The sequence below is a fragment of the Chaetodon auriga genome, chromosome 13 (genome assembly GCF_051107435.1).
Source record: "Chaetodon auriga isolate fChaAug3 chromosome 13, fChaAug3.hap1, whole genome shotgun sequence".
NCBI lineage: Eukaryota > Metazoa > Chordata > Actinopteri > Chaetodontiformes > Chaetodontidae > Chaetodon > Chaetodon auriga.
In genome coordinates, this window is record NC_135086.1 from 15,574,835 (window position 1) to 15,599,595 (window position 24,761).

At 41.3% G+C, this 24,761-nt stretch overlaps 2 protein-coding genes across 7 annotated transcripts in view; one reads left to right on the plus strand and one right to left on the minus strand.

Annotated features, from left to right (window-relative positions):
• On the plus strand, positions 1-8,928 carry LOC143330094 (gap junction alpha-8 protein-like). Its single transcript, XM_076746291.1, is given in 7 exon segments — positions 1-1,265; positions 1,827-1,846; positions 1,849-1,893; positions 7,170-7,262; positions 7,722-8,027; positions 8,512-8,632; positions 8,734-8,928. Coding segments are annotated over 7 exon segments (1,878 nt in total). The 5' UTR covers positions 1-15; the 3' UTR covers positions 8,777-8,928.
• The window catches only part of LOC143330093 (nectin-1), a 20,508-nt gene continuing 3,661 nt past the window's right edge, over positions 7,915-24,761 (minus strand). For 2 of the 6 annotated variants that reach the window (XM_076746288.1, XM_076746290.1), the window contains exons 4-5: positions 24,443-24,536; positions 20,121-21,954 (exon numbers count right to left, since the gene is read on the minus strand). In XM_076746288.1, the coding sequence (XP_076602403.1) occupies positions 21,531-21,954; positions 24,443-24,536 (518 nt within the window). In that variant the 3' untranslated portion in view covers positions 20,121-21,530. Of the gene's footprint in view, positions 8,103-8,979; positions 17,435-17,810; positions 17,914-18,039; positions 18,143-19,384; positions 19,537-20,120; positions 21,955-24,442; positions 24,537-24,761 lie in introns of those variants that run through there. The other 4 variants (XR_013077932.1, XR_013077931.1, XR_013077930.1 and 1 more) reach the window with 4 other exon arrangements.

Genomic DNA, 24,761 nt, shown 5'->3' on the forward strand with positions numbered 1-24,761 from the left:
TGCTACGGACCGATCATGGGTGACTGGAGCTTTCTGGGTAATATTTTAGAGGAAGTTAACGAGCACTCTACGGTGATCGGCCGGGTGTGGCTCACGGTGCTCTTCATCTTCCGCATCCTCATCCTGGGCACGGCGGCGGAGTTCGTTTGGGGCGATGAGCAGTCTGACTACGTCTGCAACACACAGCAGCCCGGATGTGAGAATGTGTGCTACGACGAGGCCTTCCCCATCTCCCACATTCGCCTGTGGGTGCTGCAGATCATCTTTGTGTCCACGCCGTCTCTGGTGTACGTAGGCCACGCTGTGCACCATGTCCACATGGAGGAGAAACGCAAGGAGCGTGAGGAGGCAGAACTTAGCCGGCAACAGGAGCTGAGCGAGGAGCGTCTCCCTCTGGCACCTGACCAGGGAAGTGTCCGCACCACTAAGGAGACCAGCACAAAGGGAAGCAAGAAGTTCAGGCTGGAGGGCACCCTGCTGAGGACCTACATCTGCCACATCATCTTCAAGACACTGTTTGAGGTGGGCTTCGTGGTGGGCCAATACTTCCTGTATGGCTTCCGCATCCTGCCGCTGTACAAATGCAGCCGCTGGCCCTGCCCCAACACGGTGGACTGCTTTGTGTCTCGCCCCACGGAGAAGACCGTCTTCATCATTTTCATGTTGGCTGTGGCCTGCGTCTCGCTCTTCCTCAACTTTGTGGAGATCAGTCACCTGGGCCTGAAGAAGATTCGCTTTGTCTTTCGCAAGCCAGCCCCTGCCCCAGCCCAAGGCGAGGGCTCAGCCCCTCTGCCGCCACAAGGGAAGAGCCTGCCCTCCCTGGCTGTGCCCTCCCTGCAGAGAGCGAAAGGTTACAGGCTGCTGGAGGAAGAGAAAGCTCCCCCCATAACTCATCTCTACCCACTGGCTGAGGTGGGCATGGAGGCTGGCAGAGGGGCCCCACCCTTCCAGGGGCTGGAGGAGAAGGCGGAGGAGGTGCTACCCATGGAGGACATCTCTAAGGTGTATGACGAGACTCTGCCCTCCTACGCCCAGACCACTGAGACAGGGGGGGTGACATTACACGAGGAGGAGGAGGCCGAGGAGGTGCAGCCGGCAGAGGCGGAAGCAGAGAAAGTGGAGGAGGTCGTGGATGAGGATGTGGAGGTAGAGGAGGCAGTGAACGGGGAGGGGGTAACTCCAGCGGAGGCGGGGATGGAGGCCACGGATACGATAGAAGACACCAGACCGCTGAGCCGACTGAGCAAAGCCAGCAGCAGGGCCAGGTCAGACGATCTCACCGTATGAACCTGAGAGAGAGAGCACATGTACACCTGCACACACCAAATGTTCAACATAAGAGAGAGCACACACACACACACTCACACACACACACACACACACACACACACACACACACACACACACTCACAACCTAACTCAAGACAACGCACACTCTTGAACAGGCAGGTCAAAAAACCAAAGGATGAAAAACCAAATTAACAGGGATAGATTAAAGCCTTTAAATCAGTTCTACAAAGAGACAAAAAAATCAGCGTGTTTGTGATAAAAATGAAATATAAGAAGTAGAGGTTAAAGAGGGGAGGAGTAGGTTTTTTATTAAGCGTGTTCTTATATTTAAAAAAATGTGGAAAGGACACATGCAGGGGGGAAATGTTTTTACTTGATGAAAATCCATGTTCAATTTTTAGAAACATCTTTTTCTATTGAAAGAGTTTTAATCATATACAATGGAGGATTAGGCATTTTTACATGGGGTTTGAGTAGATAGGGGAAAGAGAGTTATCATATACTTGTGTGTCTGCACATCAGTAATTTTGCCGTAGTGAGGCACCGACTTTCATTCCCATTCAGACAGTGACACACTGCAAATGCAGCATGTGGCGGCACACGCGCGGGTGAGAGGGCTCTCGCATATACACAAATCACACGAATAAGTGCCGGTACATTTACAGGTATACAGCTCTTTGAGAGGAAGAAGAAAAGTCCATTTTCAGGTTGAGAAGAGCATACCTTTTTTTTTTTTTCTTTTTTCTTTTTGCACATTCAGAGGTTTACGCTCTGTGCAAGGCCTTTAACCCTCATAACACCTCATCTATGCATCCATTTACACAGGATTCTTTCAAGTGAAGAGAGATGTGCATCAATTTTAGAGCATTTCTCTCCTTTTCATGTTTATATACCATGTAGCACAGCCAGAGCTGAGTTAGTGCGGAAAAACAAACAAAAAAAGACCACTTGTTAAATGTCTTTTTTCAATGTGATTCTCTGCATTTTAGATTTACTCATGTTTTGTAGCCTTTAAGTAGAACTGTGTACTGTGATATCAGTTGTCCACGGAAGAGAGCAGGGCTCATTTTGCCCTATCAGAGAATGAACTATAGTAGCGACCTCAGGCCAAATCCTCTCTTTTCGTGCTGTACAAACAGGCGTCCGGGCGATAAAGATCATGCACCATCAGCACAAAGTATTGTTGGAAGCGAGACAATAAAAGAAACCGCGCTCATCAATGAAAACAAGCATCCTTGACCTGGCTGTGAAAAAAATCTTTCTACTTGATTTTATGTGACCACAGGCGGTTACTTACCCCACAAGAAAACACAATACTTACATCATGCTTTCAAATTCACAGAGAAACAAACAACCAGGGGCAACTCCCGCTGTACATAATGCCCTATCTCATGTCTGATAATGTACATAATGTGCAGAACAGCTGTTTTTGGTTATTTCACTGTCTAGAGGAATCACATAAGTTATGATTGTGACTACAAAATCGATTTCAGCACACACCCAATAGAGTAAAGAGAAAATGCCCACACTGCAGTATTGTGCATGTATCTGAATAAAGGTGAATTGAATTGCGAATCAAGAGCAAGTATTTAAACACAAAGTGCGTTAAGCCTTAAAGTATGCCTTAGGTTTATCACAAATCTTCCTCTCACATTCTCTGGCTTTGTTTATTCAAACAGCTCCCACTGTATGATTTCCTGTGCCTTATCTGTAAATGTATATTCTCAAATGTTGTAAGATTGTAGCAAGTGCTTATATTGCTCTGGGACCTACGTGAACTTGATGTTTTATTTGCTGTTTTTTTTTTTTTTTTTTTCTTTTTAAATCTGAGTTTCATTTCTGTATGCGACCCCTTAGCACACACACCAACTCACACACACTCACACATAAAAAAAAATATGTCTCTATGATGCGGCTCAGATGGTTGAACAACAAGTATTTGAAGTATTAAAACGATGATTTAATGATTTTAAGAGGAGAGCTTAAAGCTGCATGTTTACGGACATGGACACGCTCATTTTTGATTATGATGATACATGATTATGCTCATGTGCCTTTGTGCATGCACACACACACACACACACACACACACACACACACACACACACACACACACACCTCACAGTGCTGGTTTTGGGGGTATGATCAAATGGCTCGAGAGAAACTCAGAGAGAGAAGGCAGCTTTGACCCCTTTGTGACCCCCAGCCATCCCTTCTCCTCCCATAATCCAATGCTGTGGAATCTGAATCAAAGAGAGCCTTCAATAAATCACCAAACTGAGGAACACATTTAAGCATTTAACAGTGTTACAATCAAAGCATGATGCTGGTCCTTGTGTACATCGATATGACTGGTAATGTATGATTTTTGTATTTTAAGACTATTGCATCGCCTGTATGTTTGTAAGAAGACGTGATTAATCTTTGGAAAGAAAAAAAAATCCTTTTTACTAACTTGTAGTCTTCTTTGCTGATAGATGTGTGGCAGTATCTTCTTTTGGAATGTGAACCAACGCAATAAAAAGTCACACGTGGTCAAGAAGTGTTGTGTCAGTGTTTCTCTGCAACGTGCATGCACACGCACGCACGCACGCACGCACACACGCACACACGCACACACACGCACACACACATGCACATTTGTATCACTGTCCCTGTGGGGATACTCCATCGATATATTGCTTCACCCAACCTAAGCCTAACCTTAACTTAATTCTGACCCTAACCCTAAAACCAAGTCTTAACCCTCAAGAAGCGCAGGAGGCTGGAGTGCACTCAGTTTAAAGTCTCCACCAGGAAACAGAAACAAAAACACACACCAACACTGACACACACATAAAGTGCCCAGAAGTAAAGCAGCACTGGACTTTATTAGTCAAGGTAAAAGAAAAACATCTTTTTTGTTTGTTTGTTTGTTTATTTGCATAAATAACAGACAGACAGAAATGTTTTACACCCAAACACATTCATAACATTTTTAATAGTCTTGAGCATATACTGCATATACAGTACACTATCTGTACCAGAAGTGGAATAAGTATCCAGATCTAATTAAAATTAGCAATAAAACAGTATATAAAATACTCGTATTTCAAAATCAAAACATAAAAACACACTTGTAGTAACAAAAGTAAAAGTACACATTATGTGCTTTTACATAATGTGTACTTTTCTTCATTGATTAAGATAAGATAAGCAATCATACTCAAATCTAAAGGCAGTAAGTTTACATTTGACCTAATGTCAATGTCATTGGACTGTGGGAGGAAACTAATACCAGCACAGGGAGACCGTGTAAACTACTCTTACAGTCACACTCCATCAGGACTGAAAGTGTTAAAAACATTCAGTGCACGGGGTTTTAATTAAACGAAACATGTTTGGTTATACGAGGACACATTAAAGAAAATAGTTGTTTTTTTTTAGTAGTAGTAGTAGAAGTATTGTGTATTGGTATAGTATTGTTTCTCGAAGGATGATGAAGGGTAGAGAGGATTATGATCAACTCACCACTAAGGGGCAGTATTGTAAAAGGTATTTTTATGGCTGGATCCAGCCTTTCTGTTTTTTAACACGGTGTCAAAGGCTGGAGCAGGAAATGTTAAAAAAAAAAAAAAATACCAGAACTTAGAGATTACTGCATCCTTCATAACTATTTATAGAGATATCCCAGATGTCTTGTTTCTTCCTTTTCATTTCCTTTTGCTGTATTTTGAAGCTGCATTGGGAACTTGTTTCATTGCTGTAATCCGACCTTTATGGCACTTCATAGAGGACCAATCATATACTCGTAAGTTAAAAATAACACGGCATTCTGCAAAACTCACAATGCACAGCTGGAGCACCATCTATGGGCAGTTATGTGAGAGGCCTCTTCAGATGTTTAAGCTTTTGGCCTCACTTCATCAACAACACAGAGGAATGTGTATCCTAAATCTGTGCTAGAAACTGTTAATTAGTACACAGCCACAAGCGATACCAAAGACTTATGATAAATGTTGAACTTTTCATCATAAGAATACGCTCTGTCAAACTTGCAGACAAGGTTTGAATATGTGAGTACGACTGCAGCAGGTTGAGAACCGAGGACGTGCACGAGGCCGGGCTTAAGTTGCCCGAGCAACAGTTTTACAACAATATCTAACTTATTACATTTGTTAGGCATGCCTCTATGAGACACAGAGATTGGGTGCATTAGAGCTGTAGAAACAAAACAAACAAAAAAAAAAAAATACCACCTGTCATGTGACACTATAGCAACCAAACTTGGTATTGTTGCTGTTCAGTGAGGGCTTCAGGTGAGTCTTTTGAAGTTGTGGGAATAACAATGAAGGGTGTAATCAATGGGATTATGGGATGGGCCCTGTACATAAAAATCTAAACACACGCTTCTGAACAACGCACCACTCGTCACATTTGCATCAAATTTTACAGTACTGCCTTATATTATGCTATCACGTGAATCCATCCTACTATTCTCCCACGACGTTCCTCACTGACCTTTCACTGCTGAATGGGAGTGCGTCATCCGCTCACTAGTGGGAAATGAGGCAGATAACCAAAGAGAGAAGACTGAGCTGTCCGGAGATGACAGACTGAGGCCTGTTCTGACTGAGAGGGCCGGGAGCTTTGGAAACTCTGCCGGTGGAGGGATATCATGATGTCAAAGAGACTGTAGTGATTGTTTACTTCTGCTCTCAAGCACATGAAATCAAATCTGTCTTTAGTGACTCATGTGAGAGAGATGCTTCGAGTTTCCACAATAAGACAAAGGGCAGACTGTCAAAGGCCTGTGAGAAAACAGGGAAAACCAGCAGGCTCACAGCAAAACACACAAAAACAACTGCTGCTGTCAGGACATCATGGAATTGGGTGTACCGTGCATGTTGAGATGTGGCTCTTGAGAACAGTGCAGCTATGTTTGCCTGGTTGGCCACACATACTTAAAATAAACCAGCCCAAATTCCAGACGTGGTAACTTTGTGCCACTCATTTCAGCCTTGCACTAATGATGGCTGACATCACAAAACAAGCTTGTGAGAGTATTGCCTCAATGAAAATGCAAACTTCCATTTCATTTTCGTTTGACATGAGCTGCCACGACATCTCAAATTCAGATGCAAAAGGCGCAGTTTGCATTTTCATTTTCAAGGTGCACAAAATGAAGACGCATGGTCCGTTACATATACATACAAATTCATGATCACACTTGACGGGAAAATTATTTGTCAGTGGATTTTTGTCCATTTTTAAACATGAAAAAGAAAATGAAAACATCATTTTAGGCAGTACAAGTGCAGGGTGACCAAATACTTTCTCTTCAACAAGTATCTGAAGAGACACACACACACACACACACACACACACATACATCATGTGGGCCACAGATCAGCAAAGACATCTCTATGTTCACTTCCTGTATGGAAACCATTTCTGCGGTGGGTGTGTGGGCCCTGGCCAGGTTCGACTGTTACACTTCACATGTATGTCATAGACAGAAATGTGAGTTTTAATTGTTAATGTTATCAATTATACATAATTTTCCTAAATTAACGTTGTAGTTGAGAGCTAAGGTGCTTAGAACCAGAGAACAAGACAAAACAGCAGATGTTCACTGCCGGTAAGTAAACTGTTGTTACTATATTTATGATACCGCATCTTGGGCACACAAGGATATGCTCTTCTTACTGATCCTTAGTAGCACTCTGATGTTACAACCATGATTGTTTTATGATTTGTTAATCTAAGACTCGTTGTTATTGCTGTATCTTACTGTGTATTGCCTGGGACACTTGGGAAAAGGAAAACTGTAATCTGAGTGAGGCTTACCTGGTTAAATAGTGTAAATACAAGTACAATTACAATATAATTGTCTTTGTTTCAAGGTGGGATGAAGGATTTTCCTCAATATTTGGGCATCAACAGGACCTTTTCTCTGATATGTTGCATGATCTGGGTTTTCTCACCAGCAGGTAAAATTTATTTACACTATTACACAGTTTATTTGCTTTCTCGTTGAGAGTTAGATGAGAAGATTGATAGCACTCTCATGTCTGTTCCGGAAATGTGAAGCTGAATATGAACTAAAAAATTACGTTATTTTCGTTTTCACACGTACATTAGGTGTTATTTTGTGGTCTTAAGGAGTGCTTGTACAGCAGGCGGACAGAGACAGGCTAGCAGTTTTCCTGTTTCCAGTCTTTATGCTAAGCTAAGCTAACCAGCTGCTGACTATGGCTTTACATTTAACAGACATGATATCAAAGTCGATCTTCTCTTATAACTCTTGGCAAGAAAGCCAAAATGTCCAACTATTCCTGTAGCTCTGTCACAAAATGTACCCAAGCTATTGCTATAACTGTAATGAAGTGTAATGGTGACAAAATGGTTGTAGTGAAAATTCAATCTTTCATCTGAAACTCCCCACACAGATGGAAACACCATCTCAGAGGTGATGGGTAGCAGAGTGATCCTGCGCTGTCAGAACGAGTCAATCAGCACGCTCACTCAGCTGACATGGAAAATGAACAGTGCTGCTCTGTTCAGTTTCATCCCACTGAAACCGTTACACATCAGTCCAGAAGCTCTCAGCCTCAACATACGTATGTCAGAGTCAGAGAGCCAACTATACGCACTGATCATACAGACAGCCCACACGTCTCATACTGGAAACTACACCTGTGAGACCAACACAGACGCAGGAGTTCAGGAACAGAAGTGGGAGCTCATAATTACAGGTGCGCTGCTCAGTCCTGAATTATAAGATGAGACAGAACAGAAGTGATCCCTGTGACAACAACGGAAGAACGAGGCTGTGAAAGGGAACAGAGGGAATGCAGGGTTATCATGCATATCATGCATTAACTGCATGAACTGTGCATTATTCATTATCCACAGGTGAAACTCATTAAAGGGCTACACAGCTCAGATTACATATTAACAAACTGTGATTACTCTCCTCACTAAAGCCTCACAGGAGTATTTTTAACTTTATGTTAGTGTAGCAAACAGCCCCTCACATCTAGAGCTTGGATGCTGTAGAAACTGCACTCAGTGTTCGTGCAAGGGCTATTTTGAGGCTCCATCTCAGCTTCCTTTATGAAACAAAGATCTCACACACAGACCAAACATGACTTTGAGCTTAATTTAACTGCATTTTGGACTTATAATAAGTTTAATTGTGTTTTTTTTTTCTTTTTTTCTTTCTTTTTTTCTCCCCAGAGAGTGTGGGAGTTGAAAATTGGAAAAAACTAGTCATTGCTGTGGCTGTGCCTTGTGTGTGTTGCCTGATCTTTATAATAGCTTTGGCCATCCTGCTAAGAGCCTGCAAACGGCGCACAGAGTAAGTTGCATTCTTCAAGAGATGATTCTATGCTCATAAAGATGTGTGGCTAATGGCATTATACTGCTCGAATATAATCAAAATGTCACTCTCTGTTTTAGAAATTGCATTCATTCTCCGACAGCAGAAATGGTAAAAATCTGAATTTTAACCTTGTAATTTGATTAGCTGCAACTTTTATACAGTCTGTAGATTTATAGGAGTGAGGAGTGAATTCAGTTAATAAGAAAGTGAAGTCAAGATAATTCCTAATGCAAAGCTTTGCAAAGGAACTGAGATCAAACTAAGCAGCAGTAACTACAAGCCAAAGTATTTAATTGTGATTTTCGTTCTCTTTTTTTCTCCATCAGCAGAAGCAAACAGAAGATATTTATGAAAATTGCCTGGAAGCTGCTGTTCGAGAACAACGAGGCTATAATCAGCCTTCCAATTACAAATTCAGGGCTCACTGATATGAAGCCCAAAATCCAAAATGCAAAGCGGACTGCAAACAGAAATGGAGTAGTGCAAGTGGGCAACTGTAGGAAACTGCTCACATTATTTTTCATATTCTTTTTCTACATTACTTACACTGATTTCTTTTCTTTCTTTTTCTTTTTTTTTTTAAAGAGTTTTTTACATATGATTTTAAAGTACTTAAAGTAAATATGCTGTATGTTATGATGAGCATAGTTGTTGCTTAATGCTGCATATAAATGTTTTCTGGTCACTGGAGGCAGCAGAACAAACTAAAAACACCTGAAATCTGTCTTTTTAGCTGCTACATGCTCCAATATGTTCACTAGCTAGTTGCTAACTTTACCTGATTGGTGTTCAGTGGTGAGCAGGTAGCGTACAGTGGGTTTCTGGAGCTTCTTTTGCTGAAAACGGATGTCTGCTGTGGCTCTGAACGAGGATCAGAGTAGAACTGTGGACCAGAAAATGAAAACAATTGGCTAAAAGAGGCTAAAATGCTCAAAAGAACTGAGGAGATTGTAAAGTTGGGGGTGATAATTGTCTGTGGGTTTGTCACTGTGACAGTACACAGTGTTTTGATGCATTCTAGAAATAAAAAAGACTGATTAGTGCAACTTTAAACTGTTGCAAAGGACTGTGTTGATTCAGCAGGATTGTGTCACAGAAGTTTAAGTGGGAAAACCAAACACTGGCGGCAGCAGCTTTTAAAAATACAATGCATGAGTCCATGGAACAGCATGTATAAATCATTTATGGTTATACATGTGAACTGTCTTGGATGCTGCAGATTAAAAATAACTAAATGAAAAATAATCACATCCAACACTGGAAAATGACCCTCTGAAAAAATTGCACTTATGGGGATGGCAATATGTTTGTCGTCATAACTAACACTGAAAGTAAACAGAACTTTTGTTTACAAAAAAACTCCCATTTAGACTCTTTAAAGTCTCAAGCCAAATGAGAGATAACCCTGGAGCAACAATTTTCAAAAAAAGGTCCACAGAATAGCCACATAAGACAATATGCCACTGTTCTGACAAACTAAACTTTACGTAGAAACTTGGTGGAGCGCCCCTTTAAAGGATAGCTTCAGATTTTTCAAGTTTGTCTTAATCTAGTACATACATGCTGTATGCACTTTGAAGAGTTATGGGTCACTGTAGTGTAGTTATGGGTCATTTCTGTCTATGTCATTCTTCCTGTTTGTCTTTCCTTCTGTGGGATGAGCAAGCCTTTTACAGTCATTCTTTCCTGTCTCACAACCACGGTGTCAACTATGTGGGTCCTTGGGAGACCCCCTGAAAGCCTTAACAGCAAAAATTTGGGGGGGTCTCTGGAAATATTTAAAAAACCTCTCACTTATAATTATCACTAAAAATGTCCAGTATTGTTCAAATTGTAAAATATTTATTCACAAATATGTTGTAGCACCAGAAAAGCAGTGGAATTTTTTTCTGCTTCAACATCAGGGTTACACTCCGTCCCCTGATCGCAAATGTGTTTTGTACGTTGGTCACAACACGGTGGATAATTTTGGTTCCATGTAACTGGCCTTGTGATAGCTGCCTCCTCTATCTACGTGGTCAGAATTGAATCATGCTACTTTACGTTTACTGTGGCTGTATATTTGCCAAGACCATTAAAAGTATTAAGACACTGTGTGAATACTGTGTGAGAGACAGGGCAAAACTATCTTGGCACTGTTACATGAACTTAAGCAGAGAGGGTTTCAAGGATGGTGTGAGAAGAGTGCACACTGTGAGTATAGAAATACTTGAGGCATTTGTAATATTTATCCAGTTTTAATTATGATGTAATGAAAGGGAATGGCATGTGATGGCAAGTTCAACATTGTACCTACCAAAAGACATAATCAAAAAGCAAACAATGAAAAAGTTTAACACCAAACAGGTCAAAACAAACAAAAAAGCAGTGCAGAAGTTCTCACACTGATATCAGTTGTGTGAGAAGTCCTGTCCTGCTTATGTCTGTTGTCTAACTTTAAAAAAAATGTAATTGAAAACAAAACAAAATACCTAAAATTACAGAACTACAAAGCAAATATACAAATATAAAAAAGAATAGCTACGTACCACAAACAGCAACCGTAACATAAAACCTATTAGTACACACTATAAGACACACAACACTCAATTCCTTAATTATTTAAGGCTTTAAAATGTCAAAGCAGAAGTTGTCTTCCTGAAACTAAACTAGGTGCAGGGCTGGAGCACAATCTTCTGGACTATGTACACAGGCGTTCTCTACAGGCCCCTAGCTGCATCTGCATCTATTCATCCTAGTACTGTATTTCCTCAAATAGTAACTGGGTCTTGATTTAGCTCATGTGCACGAGGTAACAGGCCTTTATTTGAAGCAGGCTTGCATTAGCAGGCCTAGATTTCTAATTCCCTCTGTTTGCAATGGGTCACATTTTAGTATGAAGCCTTGTTTTATTCCGCTCCTGTTTGCCAAGTGAATGTTATTGCATTACACTGTTAATAAAAACTCAACACATCCCATATAAGTTTCAAATTAAAAGCCATTATATAATATAATATGACAGCCATCAGGCCCGTATTTGAGACCAGCTCATGCCAACCATGCCCCCAGCCATTATTTGGGACCCAGATATTCTTTGACCACTGGTTTTTATCTGAGGAAACATCTTTCTTACATGAGTGCCCTGTATGTTTATATGTATACTATACTCCGCAGTCATATGCCCCTGGCTAGGTGGACACTTTTCAAAACACCTTGTAGAGAAGCCTCAGATAGCAGATTGTCTAACTGTGTTTTGTAAGTTTTACAGCAGTGTTTTTATTTTGGTTGACTTAAATCAGCCACATTTCATCAAATATACACATATTTGATAGAATTTATAATGCCACTATAGACATGTTGCACGGCGGAAGTTTTAAGTTACTTATTTTTTATTTGCAACCATTTGGTTTTATTGTATTTTATTTATTTATGTTCTTGCATGTTTTTATCGTTTTGCAGTGGTGTTTTTATTGTGTTTTATTGCATGGTTTTAGTGTGATTTAATTTGAGTTGTTTTACTTCCGGCCGTAGCACCCTTAGTAATTTGACTGGTAACTAGCACCTGTGAGTGCTTTACCTTTGTATATAGACTGGCCAATGGGACTGGAGTACGGAGCGGTGAGCAGCCAACCGCACACGAGGAGGAGGGACGTAAAAGGACAAGGCGGAAGGGAGCAGAGGGGGTGCAGAAAGGGAATCGCTCGGCGCAGAGACGGAGCAGCAAACATTTTAGAGGACGATCCCGATACCGCCTGAGAGGCCTACCCTGAGACGGCCGCGGATCCAGAGACCGCGACAGAGGTGGTGGTTGCAGCCGAGCCGACGAAGTCCAGAGTGTTACAACGTGACCTTACGGCAGCGGCAGAGCGAGGAGCTCTGCCTAGCGTGTGAGTACCCTTTGGGACCTAGTAACACTCTGGCACGTGAAAGGAAGGCGTCTCGGCTGCACCGTGTAGTGTACCTCCCCACTGCCGCTGTGTCTCTTGTGTTTGTCCAGGTATCCTGGCCGAAGGTCCGCCCTCCTACGGAGCGAGCCAGGGGAGGAACGGAGAGTGGCGTGGCGACGGCGAGGAGCAGGACGGCCGTCATCGGGTTTCGTTTTTTAAATCGGTTTTAAATCGGGCCTTGTGCTTGTTTTAGTTAGTCTTTTTTTAGCCGATTTTAACCGGTGCATAGAAGACTCTGTGGCCCGTTTTAGAGACCGTGTTAAGGACACCTCTTTTTAATTTTGTTATTTTTAAAGGATTATTGGTGTCTGTGCCTGGTACGGGCGAAATAAAAAAAAAGGGACAATCCTGTCCCTAACACGCACAGCTTGTTTGTCATTGTACCTCCTTGGCTACCACACAGTGCTCACCACTCGATGTAAACGAACCAACTCAGTAGTTACAATAACCCATCACCATTTTTTTCATTCTCATCACCCCCCATCACAGACAAACTACCACTGGGTGATTAAGTGACTATTTATTTGTATTTATTATTTAATAAATAAGATATTCATAAAATAAGGGTATTTTTTATCCACACATTCTTCTTCCTTGTAAAAGCCTCGGGCTTACATTACCCATGGGTATGTTATGCTAGTAGTAGCGACGAGGAACAGTGGGGGTTGGTCAGTAAACCACTTTTTTTTGGAATGCCGGAATTCAGAATGGAATTTTTTGAAATGAAATTTTGTACACACGTTCATGGTTCCTAGAGGATGAATCATAGTGTTTCTGGTGATCCACTGATTTCCCTCTTGCACCTGCATTAGGTTGGAATGGGCATCCCTGTTCACTTCAAGCCCAGTAACACCCTGAGGCAGAAGCTTGTTCACCCTAAGAAGAAACACCCAGACATAAGCAGAGCAATGTAGTGTATAGAAGAAGAAGAAGAATCAGGGGGAGACATTCCCCTTTATTGTCACACATCATGCACATGCAGGACACTGCACACAAAGGTGAAATTTGTCTTCCACATTTCTCCCATCCTGGTCGCCCTTCCTCCACGGCAGACCAGGAGCGGTGGGCTGCCATCCAAGCGGAAACAAAGCGACTGCTTCACAAGTGCATGGCACAACACAAGAGAGCCAACAGCTTAAGTCAAGACTCAGCAGTCCACCTGCATCCCAAGGACAAAGGAGATTCATTTGAGGACGATGATGTCCATATTTTGGCCAGGGAAGATGGATGGTTTGAAAGAGGAGTGAAAGAAGCCATCCATGTCAAACTGGAAAGACCATGACTGAACAGAGGAGGTGGTCAAAAACACCGCTCATCAGCCACTTACAATGCAGTCCTGAGATATCTCCCAAGGCAGTTTAACAGCCATTCACACCAGGACTCACGTGACCCTATTGAGTCACATCATTGGCACGTAGGTCAACAACCCACCCATTGTCACCCATCAACACCGATGGAGCCATCAACACCATGACTCATGTGACCCTAATGAGTCACATGATAGCTGGGCAGAGCTATGATTCTGCAAGAGGACAAATGCCTGAGACTTCCCATCCTTCAGTTAGAACTGAAGAAGCTTTTTGGATGATAGACGAAATATCTTCTAGAACCACAAGCAAGTCCGGTTGCCTTCGGAAGCACTTAGAAGTACCATGACCTGGATGAACGAGAATCTTCACAGACAATGGGCAACCAGGAGGTCTCAACTTTCGATAATGCAGTGAAATATCACTGCATTTGCTCCATGATCAATACCAATTTTGCTAAAGGCATTCGTGGTCTTATGATGTTTCCTTCGAACTTCAGTGGTCCTCTAACATTTTCTTTAGTGCTATTGGCATGTTGATATTTTTGGTTCAGATTGAATTGTTTCAACATTAACGACTGATTTAGAAATTCAGACTTACAGGAACATACAGGAATAAGAGTTTCTATCCATAATAGAATTATCTTTCTCTGCAGTGTTTGTAACATGGAATGTCATCTTCACCTTAAATGAACTTGAACATGTCATAAAATCCTATTTTTGCTGACTGAGTTCAGTTTGCCCTTGGTGAGTTTACCCATAACTGAAGAGATCAAAAGGCCGCACAGATGACAGAAAAGATAAAAGCTGACTCCACCTATGAATGTTATTACATAAAATAACAACAGAAAAAAAGGACCAAAACAAAGAACTACATGCCTCTGCAGTTATTTCCATGAGGTCTCCCCATTGTTTCAGCCACTTGGGTGGATGAGGCTCAGGCATGTTTCTAATCTATAGTATTCTTATGTTGTTATTCAAAGTTAACCATTACCTCTTTTTTTTGTGCCCAAGGATCATCACTCATTTGACTTGACCTTCCTGCATGCTTGCTTGCCAGTCTACCACCTACTCACCCCGCCCAGCTGACATACCCTCATTCCATTCAATGCCCTCTGCCTCAGCTAGCTGTCTCTCCCTCATTCCACTTCAATTTTGCTGCTTTTTGTTTAGATAAATCCCCTTTAATCATCATCCCTCAAAGTCTGTGCCTGAGTTTGGATCCTCACTGCAACTGTGTCAGTAATAGACGAGCATTCAAACTAATGCTTTATGCTTTCAGAAGTTCTGAAGCTCACAGCACTGATTGTGTGTGTTCATTGTGGTTGCACCTTCAGGGAATTACACACAGTGTTGTCTACTTGAATAGATAAATGAAGTTGTTTAAAAGAACCAGTGTGTAGGATTTAGGTGCATTTAGCAGCAAGGCTGGCAGTTCCCTGGAGCCGATAGCAGCACACTGGCGAGACACGGAAGGTAACTCTGGAGTTGATGGAGAATGACTAGGATTGTCTATTAGACGCAAGAGGCTTCACTTGGGGTTATTTTCATTGGGTAAACAATTGAGTCCTGGGATCCTGAAGAGAAGGGTTGCTTGAGATAGGACTTATTCATGGCTAGTTGAACTGTGGTTGAACTTATTTTCTGATTATACATTAAAGAAAACATAATTATGAATATATTATTCAATTTCTGAAAATCGATTGTTTGCAAAAGCCAGCTTTGAGAAGAACTGCTCACAGTTGCAGGTTGTTGCTTTGCAGCTCAATGATTTCATGTTGTTGGTTGTCAGGCACACCAGCTCTTACCACATTAAACAGCAGAACAAATATGTTCTGGTCCACAGAAAGAATTTTAATTTGTCTGGTGCTAGCAGCTCAGCAGCAGCAAAAACGCACTCCTTCACAAATTCTCCTTCTGAATGAGGTTTCATCTTCTTAGCTATTAGCTCACTCACCACAAAACGCCCTGCAAAACGCTGTCTCTGTCAGAAAATGGTCTTGTTTAACCTGTTAGCTGGTCATCCAAACTCTGCCGAAGAGTGTTAATTTTATCCTAATGTGGCTGTCTTCGCAGCTCATTCATACTTAGACACACTGGTTTGCCTTTTCCTTCAACAACAAAAAAAACTGTTTGTCCATTTCTCTTGGAGAGAGCAACACTCCTCATGTACTAGTTTCTTGACAGCTGCCACAATGCACTGACGTGAATAATGTGATATCAATGCTACTTGTGTACGTATGGCCCTCCCGGAAGAATGTGTTAGTGTACTACTTTATGCTATTTTCTTTATCGCTGAAAAAAAAACAATTTTTTTGAATATATGAATTGTCTCATGGGCCAGATTAAACTGTGTTGTGGGCAATATATGGCCCGGTGGCCAGAGGTTCCCCATCTCTACCCTAAAATCTTACACACTGGACCTTTATGTGCTGGTATAAATAAAATCAGTAGTGGATTTGGAAAAGTAACATGTATACACACACACATACAGTGTGTTTACATGCATTGGTGACATATACGTATGTCAAAAATATAGCTGCAGATAAGTTAAAGAAACACATAAAAAAAAAATAATGACCAATTTAGATGTACGGGAATTACAGAGAAACAGTGCAAGTGGACATTTCTGTTAGGTTGTGTGTGTTCACATGCACTTAAGTAAAGCAAACCAAGTTAGAGTAAGCTTTCTTCAGTAAACTGATGAGGTCATGTAGGTCAGGAAACCTCTTTCCCTCACTTGATTCTCCTGGAGAACACTGATTTGGTCATGTATGCACAAAACCAGGTTTCATGACAAATGCGTGCAGGGGAAAGTACTGCTGTGACAACAGCAGAGCAGGATGAAGGAAAGATCATTAACCATACATTAACCAGACATTTGCACTGTAAGGAAAAAGTAAATGCAGCCAGTCCAAATGTTGTGATACAACAACAAAACCAGCTAGCACCATCTTCTATCAGTACAAACTTCAGATATAACACAGGCAAGGGGGGATATGTGATTACTGGCCTGCTGTATGTATATGTTGACTTGCAGCAAACACATTACTCGAGTGCATGTAAATGCATTGTCTAATTGTTGCATGACCTGATTTCTCATAGTAACCTGGTTAATCTGTCTGTGAAAACATGCATCATAATGCTCTGTTATTGTCAGTAGTTCATGCTGTTGGTTGGAAACAGAGCTCAACGGTTGTGACAGTTGGAGCTGCTGCTGATAAAGCGGGCACAGGCAGTTAAAAGCCACATCCTACACATAACCGCTACTGAGTGGAAGTCAGTCCACCTGACTTCAGGAAAAAAAAATCCTTCATTTTTGCTTTAAAGTTAAATTTGAGTTTGCTATCTTCGGTGTTGCTAGATTTAGTAGCCAAATGAACAATGACATTTGACTACAGAGAAAACACTGTCTGAAACCAAGGAATCTGAAATAGTTAGACAGCACCTGGACTGCTGCATCTGTCTGAGTCAGGAAGGAGTTGTAAAACACCCGCAGTCCAACTGTGTTCTATCTTGCTGCTTCCATGGATGTCAAACAGGCCCCTATGGTAGACAATTAAAAACATGTGATGAATTTAAAATGATTCTGCAAAGAGTGTCAGGGTATCTGCAGATTTCTGAAAGAACATTTCAAGATGAAACAAAACTGTATGAAAAATAAAAAGATAATGAATTTAACCACTTAACTGTTCAGTTTCCAGAAAAGCAGATATGATCAAATATGTTGTACCACTACATCAATAAAACTACTGCTGTAAAATACAGTAGGCATGTAATAACTGTATCAGAGGGAGCTACTGTACTTTATATTAAATAATAATGCAAAAAAAGGTTGAGGGACACAGATTTAAATTTGAGGGAAATATAAAAGAACCAGAATGCTCTGCAACAAGCTAAATATTATACATGTTAAGTCTACCTCTGTCTGAAGTCTGTCACGTTCTTCTTCTTCTTCTTCTACTCCCTGAGCCGTGTTAGGTGTTGTGTCTGACATCCTATTCCTGCTTGTGCCTTCTCCTGTCCTAGATAATGAACCATGCATTAATAAACAACAACAGATTTGTATAGTATAAACATTATGTACATATACATAGCAATAGTACTGTATTTTTTCAATTAAGCATATGTAGTACTACTATACTTAGTACCTTGGAAATTTCCCAGATTTATAGAGGAACATCACTGCAGCAGTGCCAGCACTCAGAGCAAGAAGCAAAAGGCACAATACTATCCAACAAGCAGTGCAGCCTCCTGTAGGGAGACAGGACGCAAAAAAAGAAGAATACAGTACAAGGAAATGCTAGTACACACTGCCGGCTTATGAGATACATCTAGCCAAATCTACTGCAGCAGCACACCAGCCCTGCAATGAATCCCACCTTAAAACATTTCATTGTCCTTTGGAATTTAAATTCCATCAGGTCAGACTAGGAGCTCTGGGCTTTAATAAAGTGGTGGATGCCAGAGAGAGAAAAAATACTCTGCTTAAGTTACAACAGCTCAGCGTGTTACTGTGTGTTTCTGACTGGTTTAATGAGCAAAGCAACAGGGTGTCGGGCGCTGTGATCAGTGATTTACTATGAGAGCACGTTCAGCTTTGTAGAGTTTCAGCGTGAAACCTGGTGACAGCTGCCAGCCACTCACAATTCAGCAAATTGTGGTATGAATCACTTAATGGTGTGCAAATAGTATATAAAACATAATAACACACATTTTTTTCACTTACTTATAACTGGGAAACAAATTTCAGCTCCGTTAAGTGTCCCAGTAAGCCATGACAGTGAGACAGCATACACAATACGACAACCCTGAAACTACATGTAGCTCACCTAAATGGAATGGAGTCGGCCTTTGTAGTATCAATAATACCTGTGCAATTCCTGCTACGACATGCCAGAATGTCAGCTGTGAAAAATGTCATCATTTACTACAGAGCATTTAAGATAAGATAAGATAGAACATGCCTAGAGCTTTAAGTGCTTGTAGCAGTACATCTGATTCATTTCCTGTGGTGCAGTGGAATGGAATGTGGCTAGTAAGTCATCCATTCATTTATTCTTCCATTTGTCTGGGTTGTGGTGGGAAAAGGCTTGGCAGCCATTCCTTTCAGCTCCCAGGCAGATACAATTGCATTCCTTTGCCAAATGTGATATACTATTGTCCAGTGTGTCCTCAGTTGTCCTTTCAGCTGGACACGGCTGGAATGCCGCGCAGGGAGGTGTCCGAGAGGGATCTTGATCACATTCAGCAATTTTACAGCAGGCCTAGATGTCCAAGCTTCTCATCATGTCCTTAAGGATGAACTGACCGGTATAACTCACAACAGAAATTCTTTTGACAGCAATCTCAAGAGATGCACTAAATGACAACAGAATCAAACATCCACAACAGACATCCACAAACTCAGAAATCCACGAACACAGCAGAGGAACAAATGCAACAAACGCCAATACATTTGACAAAAACCCACATACAAATCAAACCTGTCCTCACCTGAGGTCACATGCACATAGAGGTGACCGCGTTTTGTTCCGTAACTGTTAGATGCTTCACACTGGTAGAGGCCATTCAGGTCAGAGGCCATGCTCACAAACCGCAGTGTTGCTGCGTCTGCTCTAGCAGACTGAGGCCACGAGTTGTCAGATCTGAAACAGACGAACAAGGCTGAGCAGTGAAATTTACTGTTAAATAAAGACTTACGGCAATGGGCCAGAAAAGAAATTGTAAACCGCAGAGTGTTGGCGCAAAAGTCAGATGAATTTCAAATGTTAGTTCTTAAAGCAGCTATTGTCAAGTGGTGGCCCGTGGGCCACATCTAGCCCACTGAATTTTTATGATTGTCATCATATGATCATATGATTTATGATGATCACTGATTTTAATGTATTTTTATGCTTCTGTAAAGCACTTTGAATTGCCTGGTGTATGAATTGTGCTATACAAATAAATTTGCCTTGCCTTGCCTTGAATATTAATTCATTCAGAAAATGCATGCATCTAACGAGTAACTCAGCAGTGCTAGAGGCCCAGCCCGCCCTGAGAGTGACTGTAGATTAGCTTGCCAACCCCTGACAACGAGTCCATAATTCATAGGTAAGCTGTTCTACAGAACCAGAAATTTGCAGCTGCAATGATTGCGCTGCATGATTAACAACAATCACAAACCCAGAGATTCTGTGGTCAACCAAGCCAGTTGGCTGTGATAGTCGGGAATAGGTCAAAGACAAACCAAGAAGGTTTTGGTGAGTTTTATTTTGTTTCCATCACGTTTGAATGAAACGTGTTTACGAGGTCTACCTCTGTAGGATCCTTTCCATAATGCTGCAATGTCAGTGGCAAATCATTCATTTGTAGTGGACGTACACTGATGGTGCGCAAATGCCCACAGGGGTCACACTGTGGCCCCTTTTCTGTTTGCTGGTTGTAGTGTTCTCTAAATACTCAACCAGTTTCAAGAACTGTTGTCTCAGTTAGTCAAAAACATGGAAAATGGGGTCCATAATCAGATCATATCCAGGATCTTCCAGGACAAATGGCCCAGCACCAACTGAATACTCTGCACATGGCGTCACTTTCTTTGATTGAAAATGAAATGTAGGTCAAGTTGATATATTTGATTAACTCCACAACACAGTATAGAGCATTATTTTATTTCTATATTTTGTAACGTGTGGGTATGTAGATCTTTTAAAAGACGTTAATATTGAAATAATAAACATGACGTGTGTCTGTTGTTGGACAGGTTTTCACTCTCATGAGCACAATGGGCAAAAATAAATATTGACTGGTTTGAACTTGTGTGGGTTTTTATTTAGAATCGCACGACATTTTTGCCTGGTTTCCCTTTACCGTAATCTGCCTCCTCAGTTAACATGTTATATCTTGCTTGTTTCATCTGCACAATAACTGCAGTGTAAAAATGTGTTATTGTGTTTTCCAACCTCACAGGCAGCATTAGTAGAAGGTCTCTGTGAAGAGCAGACGATCACCAAATAAACTAAAACTTAACACTCTGCTGCATCAGAAACCAGAATCCAAACAGGAAAACACATTTCAAATTTTATCGAGTTGGAAAACAGTGGTCAGGAAGACTATTGTACAGTGTGATGGCTCGTGGCAGGAATGACTTCCTGAAGAGGTCCTCGTGACAGCGGAGCTGTAGCAGTCTGTTGGAGAAGGAGCTCTGCTGTCTGTCCACGAGGTGGTGAAGAGGATGTTCAGGGTTATCCATGATGGGTAACAGTCTGTCCAGTGTCCTCCTCCCCACCACCTCCTCAAAAGTGTCCAGTTTGCAGCCAATAACGAAGCCGTCCTTCCTGATCAGTTTGTTCAGTCTTTTGGTGTTGCCGGCTCCGATGCTGCTTCCCCAGCACACTGCAGCAAAGAAGAGTGCACTGGCAACAACAGAATGGTAGAAGATCTCCCACATCTTGCTGCACACATTGAATGATCTGAGCCTCCTCAGGAAATAGAGTCTGCTCATCCTCTTCTTGTAAACAGCATTGATGTTAGTTTTCCAGTTCAGTCTGTTGTCGAGGTGCACTCCGAGGTATTTGCAATCCTCAACCACTGCGACATTCTCCCCCAGAACACACAGTGGTTGTGTGGTCGTCCTGTTCCTTCTGAAATCAATCACCATCTAATTCGTCTTGGCCGCGTTAAGCAGCAGGTGATTTCTCCCCGACCATTCTACAAAATTATCCACCACTGCTCTGTATTCCTCCTCTCGTCCATCCTTCATACACCCCACCACCGCTGAGTCGTCCGAAAACTTCTGTAGGTGACATGATGAAGAATTGTACTGAAAGTCTGAGGTGTACAAGGTGAAGAGAAAAGGAGACAGAACAGTCCCCTGGACCAGCCTCTCCAGCACCTTCATCATGAGCGATGTGAGGACAACGGGTCTGTAGTCGTTGGGGCCAGATGGAGATTTCTTCTCTGGGACAGGAACCACACAGGACATCTTCCACAGCACTGGGACTCTCTGCAGGCTCAGGCTCAGGTTGAAGAGGTGACCCAGGGTCACAGATAGCTGGCTGGCACAAGTCCTCAGAACTCTGGAACTAATGCCGTCAGGGCCAATACATACTTCTCAATCCAAAGTTACTCCCATCACAATAGTTACAATAGTAACTTAAACAGTTAATCTACCAACCTCACAAACCCCAGTATTTCAGTGTTACATATTATTTGCACTACTGCAATATTGCACAGACTGTCTGTTTATTTAGATTCTTGAGAACATTCTTTTTCTCTTAGTTTTTTCTTTCTCATCCTTATTCTTCTTTGTTCTATATATTTTGTGTTTGTCTGTATGTTTAAACTGCTACTGCAATGGCATAATTTCCAATAAAGTAACAGTCTAAGTCTTAGTCTAAGTCTAAGTCACCACTATTAACTTTGGCCTGACAAGACATTATTGTTTTCACTTTTGGTGCTTTCCTTGACCTGAAAACCCTTCCTTTCCTTGACCTTGTCTGAAAATGATTGGTATCTGTCCTCCCCAACAAGTGATATCTTCACAGAAGTGGATATGAGACATATTCCGCATTCCTAGATACAAGACACCTTTGTATTCAAGGGCACACTGACAGTATCAAACTGCTCTCAGCCAGTTATCATTATGTTCTAGAGTTCAGTTCAGGTTACAAAGAATTAACTGCAAACAAGAATATATAAAAAAATGTAATCATGTGATCTTGTCAAGGATTGGACACTCCAGTAAAGCTGAACCCTTTCAAAGATTTCTGTTAAAACACGTTGGATGTTTTTGCAGTGAAGTTTTGAAGTTTTGACCTCAAAGCAGTCCAGACATAACGCTGTAACTGTTACCCAAAGAGTTTCCCAGTTGTTGCTGTGTGGACATTTCCATCAAGGTAATCCACTGGGTTTCCACGTCCTTGGATGGCGGGAGCAGATGAAGACTTTTGTGTTGGTTCTTGCAGCCAACAGCTGAGAAATTAGTGTGTCTTGTTCATAATGTTATTTTCCACATCTTTGTATAAGAAGAGCTATAGCAGGGTAAACAGTAGCTGCTGGATGTAACTGCAGCTCTTAAGGCAAGCACTGACAAACAAGCTCAAAATGACTTTCTTCTTCAGGCTAATTCACCATTTATGTGTCTTGGTCACTCAGGGACAAACCACCAGTCAGAGTAAATGGACTGTTCTGCCCTGTGGGGTTTGGTAGTCATTGTTCCTATTGGGACACCTTTCAGTGACGCACCAGGTGGAGATTAGCCAGCATCGACGCAGTGTTAAGTTGACACTTGACTCCAATATCTGTCTAGCTGTACAAAGCTGAGAACGTACCACGAGGGCAGAATATGAATACTCTGGTTATTTAGAATTTCTCACTGTTGAATAACTACCTCTGTTTTTCACATGCAAGTCACAATTTTGTGTTTATGTTTATGTTGTTTTGTTACAGTTTAGTCTGTATATGTGTTGTCTTTAGTCTTGTTCTTTTTTTAGCTGGAGTTTTACATATGAAAAATGTGTAAAAAGTAGATAGAAGTAAGATTCTAAAAGTAGATTTGCTGTTTTTGAATGTTTTCTATATCTGTTATGACTTTTGGACACTATTGTATGGCTCGCCACTGAAAGGACTTTCTCTATAATAATTTAGCGAGAAATCCTACCACTGAGCTACATTTTCCTCTCACAATAAGGATCACATGACATGCTGCAGCCTCTCACTGGGCTCTTGGTCAGTTGTTTATACCCTGCCTATTTTAAACTAAAAGAAGGCTGCAGTCCAGACTTCCCGTTTGGTTTTATATGCATTGTTTTTATCGCCAACATCCACACTGTAAATCAACAAAACTTCATCAAAGGCAAGATGAGCTTTTTCATTGGTGGGACACATGGTGCGTGTCTAACAAGCTGTGAGCTTCCATTTTTATGAAAACAATAATTATTCTTGACTTTTAAAGTCAGCACTGTTGTTTCTTTGAACTGGGTTTAACACCGCAGACTAAAAATACTGAAGAAGGCACTGAGTTACACAAAGCAGCAAACTTTTCTTTCCATGTGAAGAAATTTAACTTCAGTTTTACGTTATGAGAACTTTGAGAACTTTGTTGCCTCTAATTAATTATTTTCAAATAATGTGTGTACTTATTAAGTTGATAGATCTTAAAATTGCACTGCAGACAGAGTGCAGATCTATTTAAGCAAACACAAACAATGCAAACAATAACATTCACGTTAAATAAATGTTTATTTCAGTTCAATAACTGTGTCTCATTTATGATTATGATTAACTTGAAAACAACAACATGATAACTGCATTATATCTCAGCCATGGGCCGACCAACTGACATAACGTCCGCTGGAAAACCCCCAAAGATAGAAAGTGACTGTTCAGTGCATTTCAATGGTGACTGAGATACTTACAAAGATAACCTGACAGTGTTAGTGTGAAGCTTATCCAAGTTGTGTTCCTATCAGACAAGCGTTCTGTGAACACCAGCCATCTTAGGTTAATCATACATTAATACATTACATGTTTGATTAAGAATGTTTGCACTCAAACCGGCTCATACCGTACCTGTTCCAGGTGAAGCTTGCTCTTGGATTAGCTTCAGTCACACATTCAAATGAGTCTTTGGCTTGTTGACGAATACTGACTTCCAGGGGTGAGACTGCAAGAAAACAGGAAGAGAGAATGAGCCATGTTACCGCTGTACTGAGAAACTACTAAATACAGTATATCAGAATCATACTGAACACCCATGGTTAGATTCCATCTGCAGTGAGACAGTGTTGAAACCTTTTCAAGGTCATTTTGGATTAGAGAACTTGAACGACTATTGTTTAAGTTGCATCTTGACAAACATTATAGGTGGCAAGAACAGGAATAACATGTT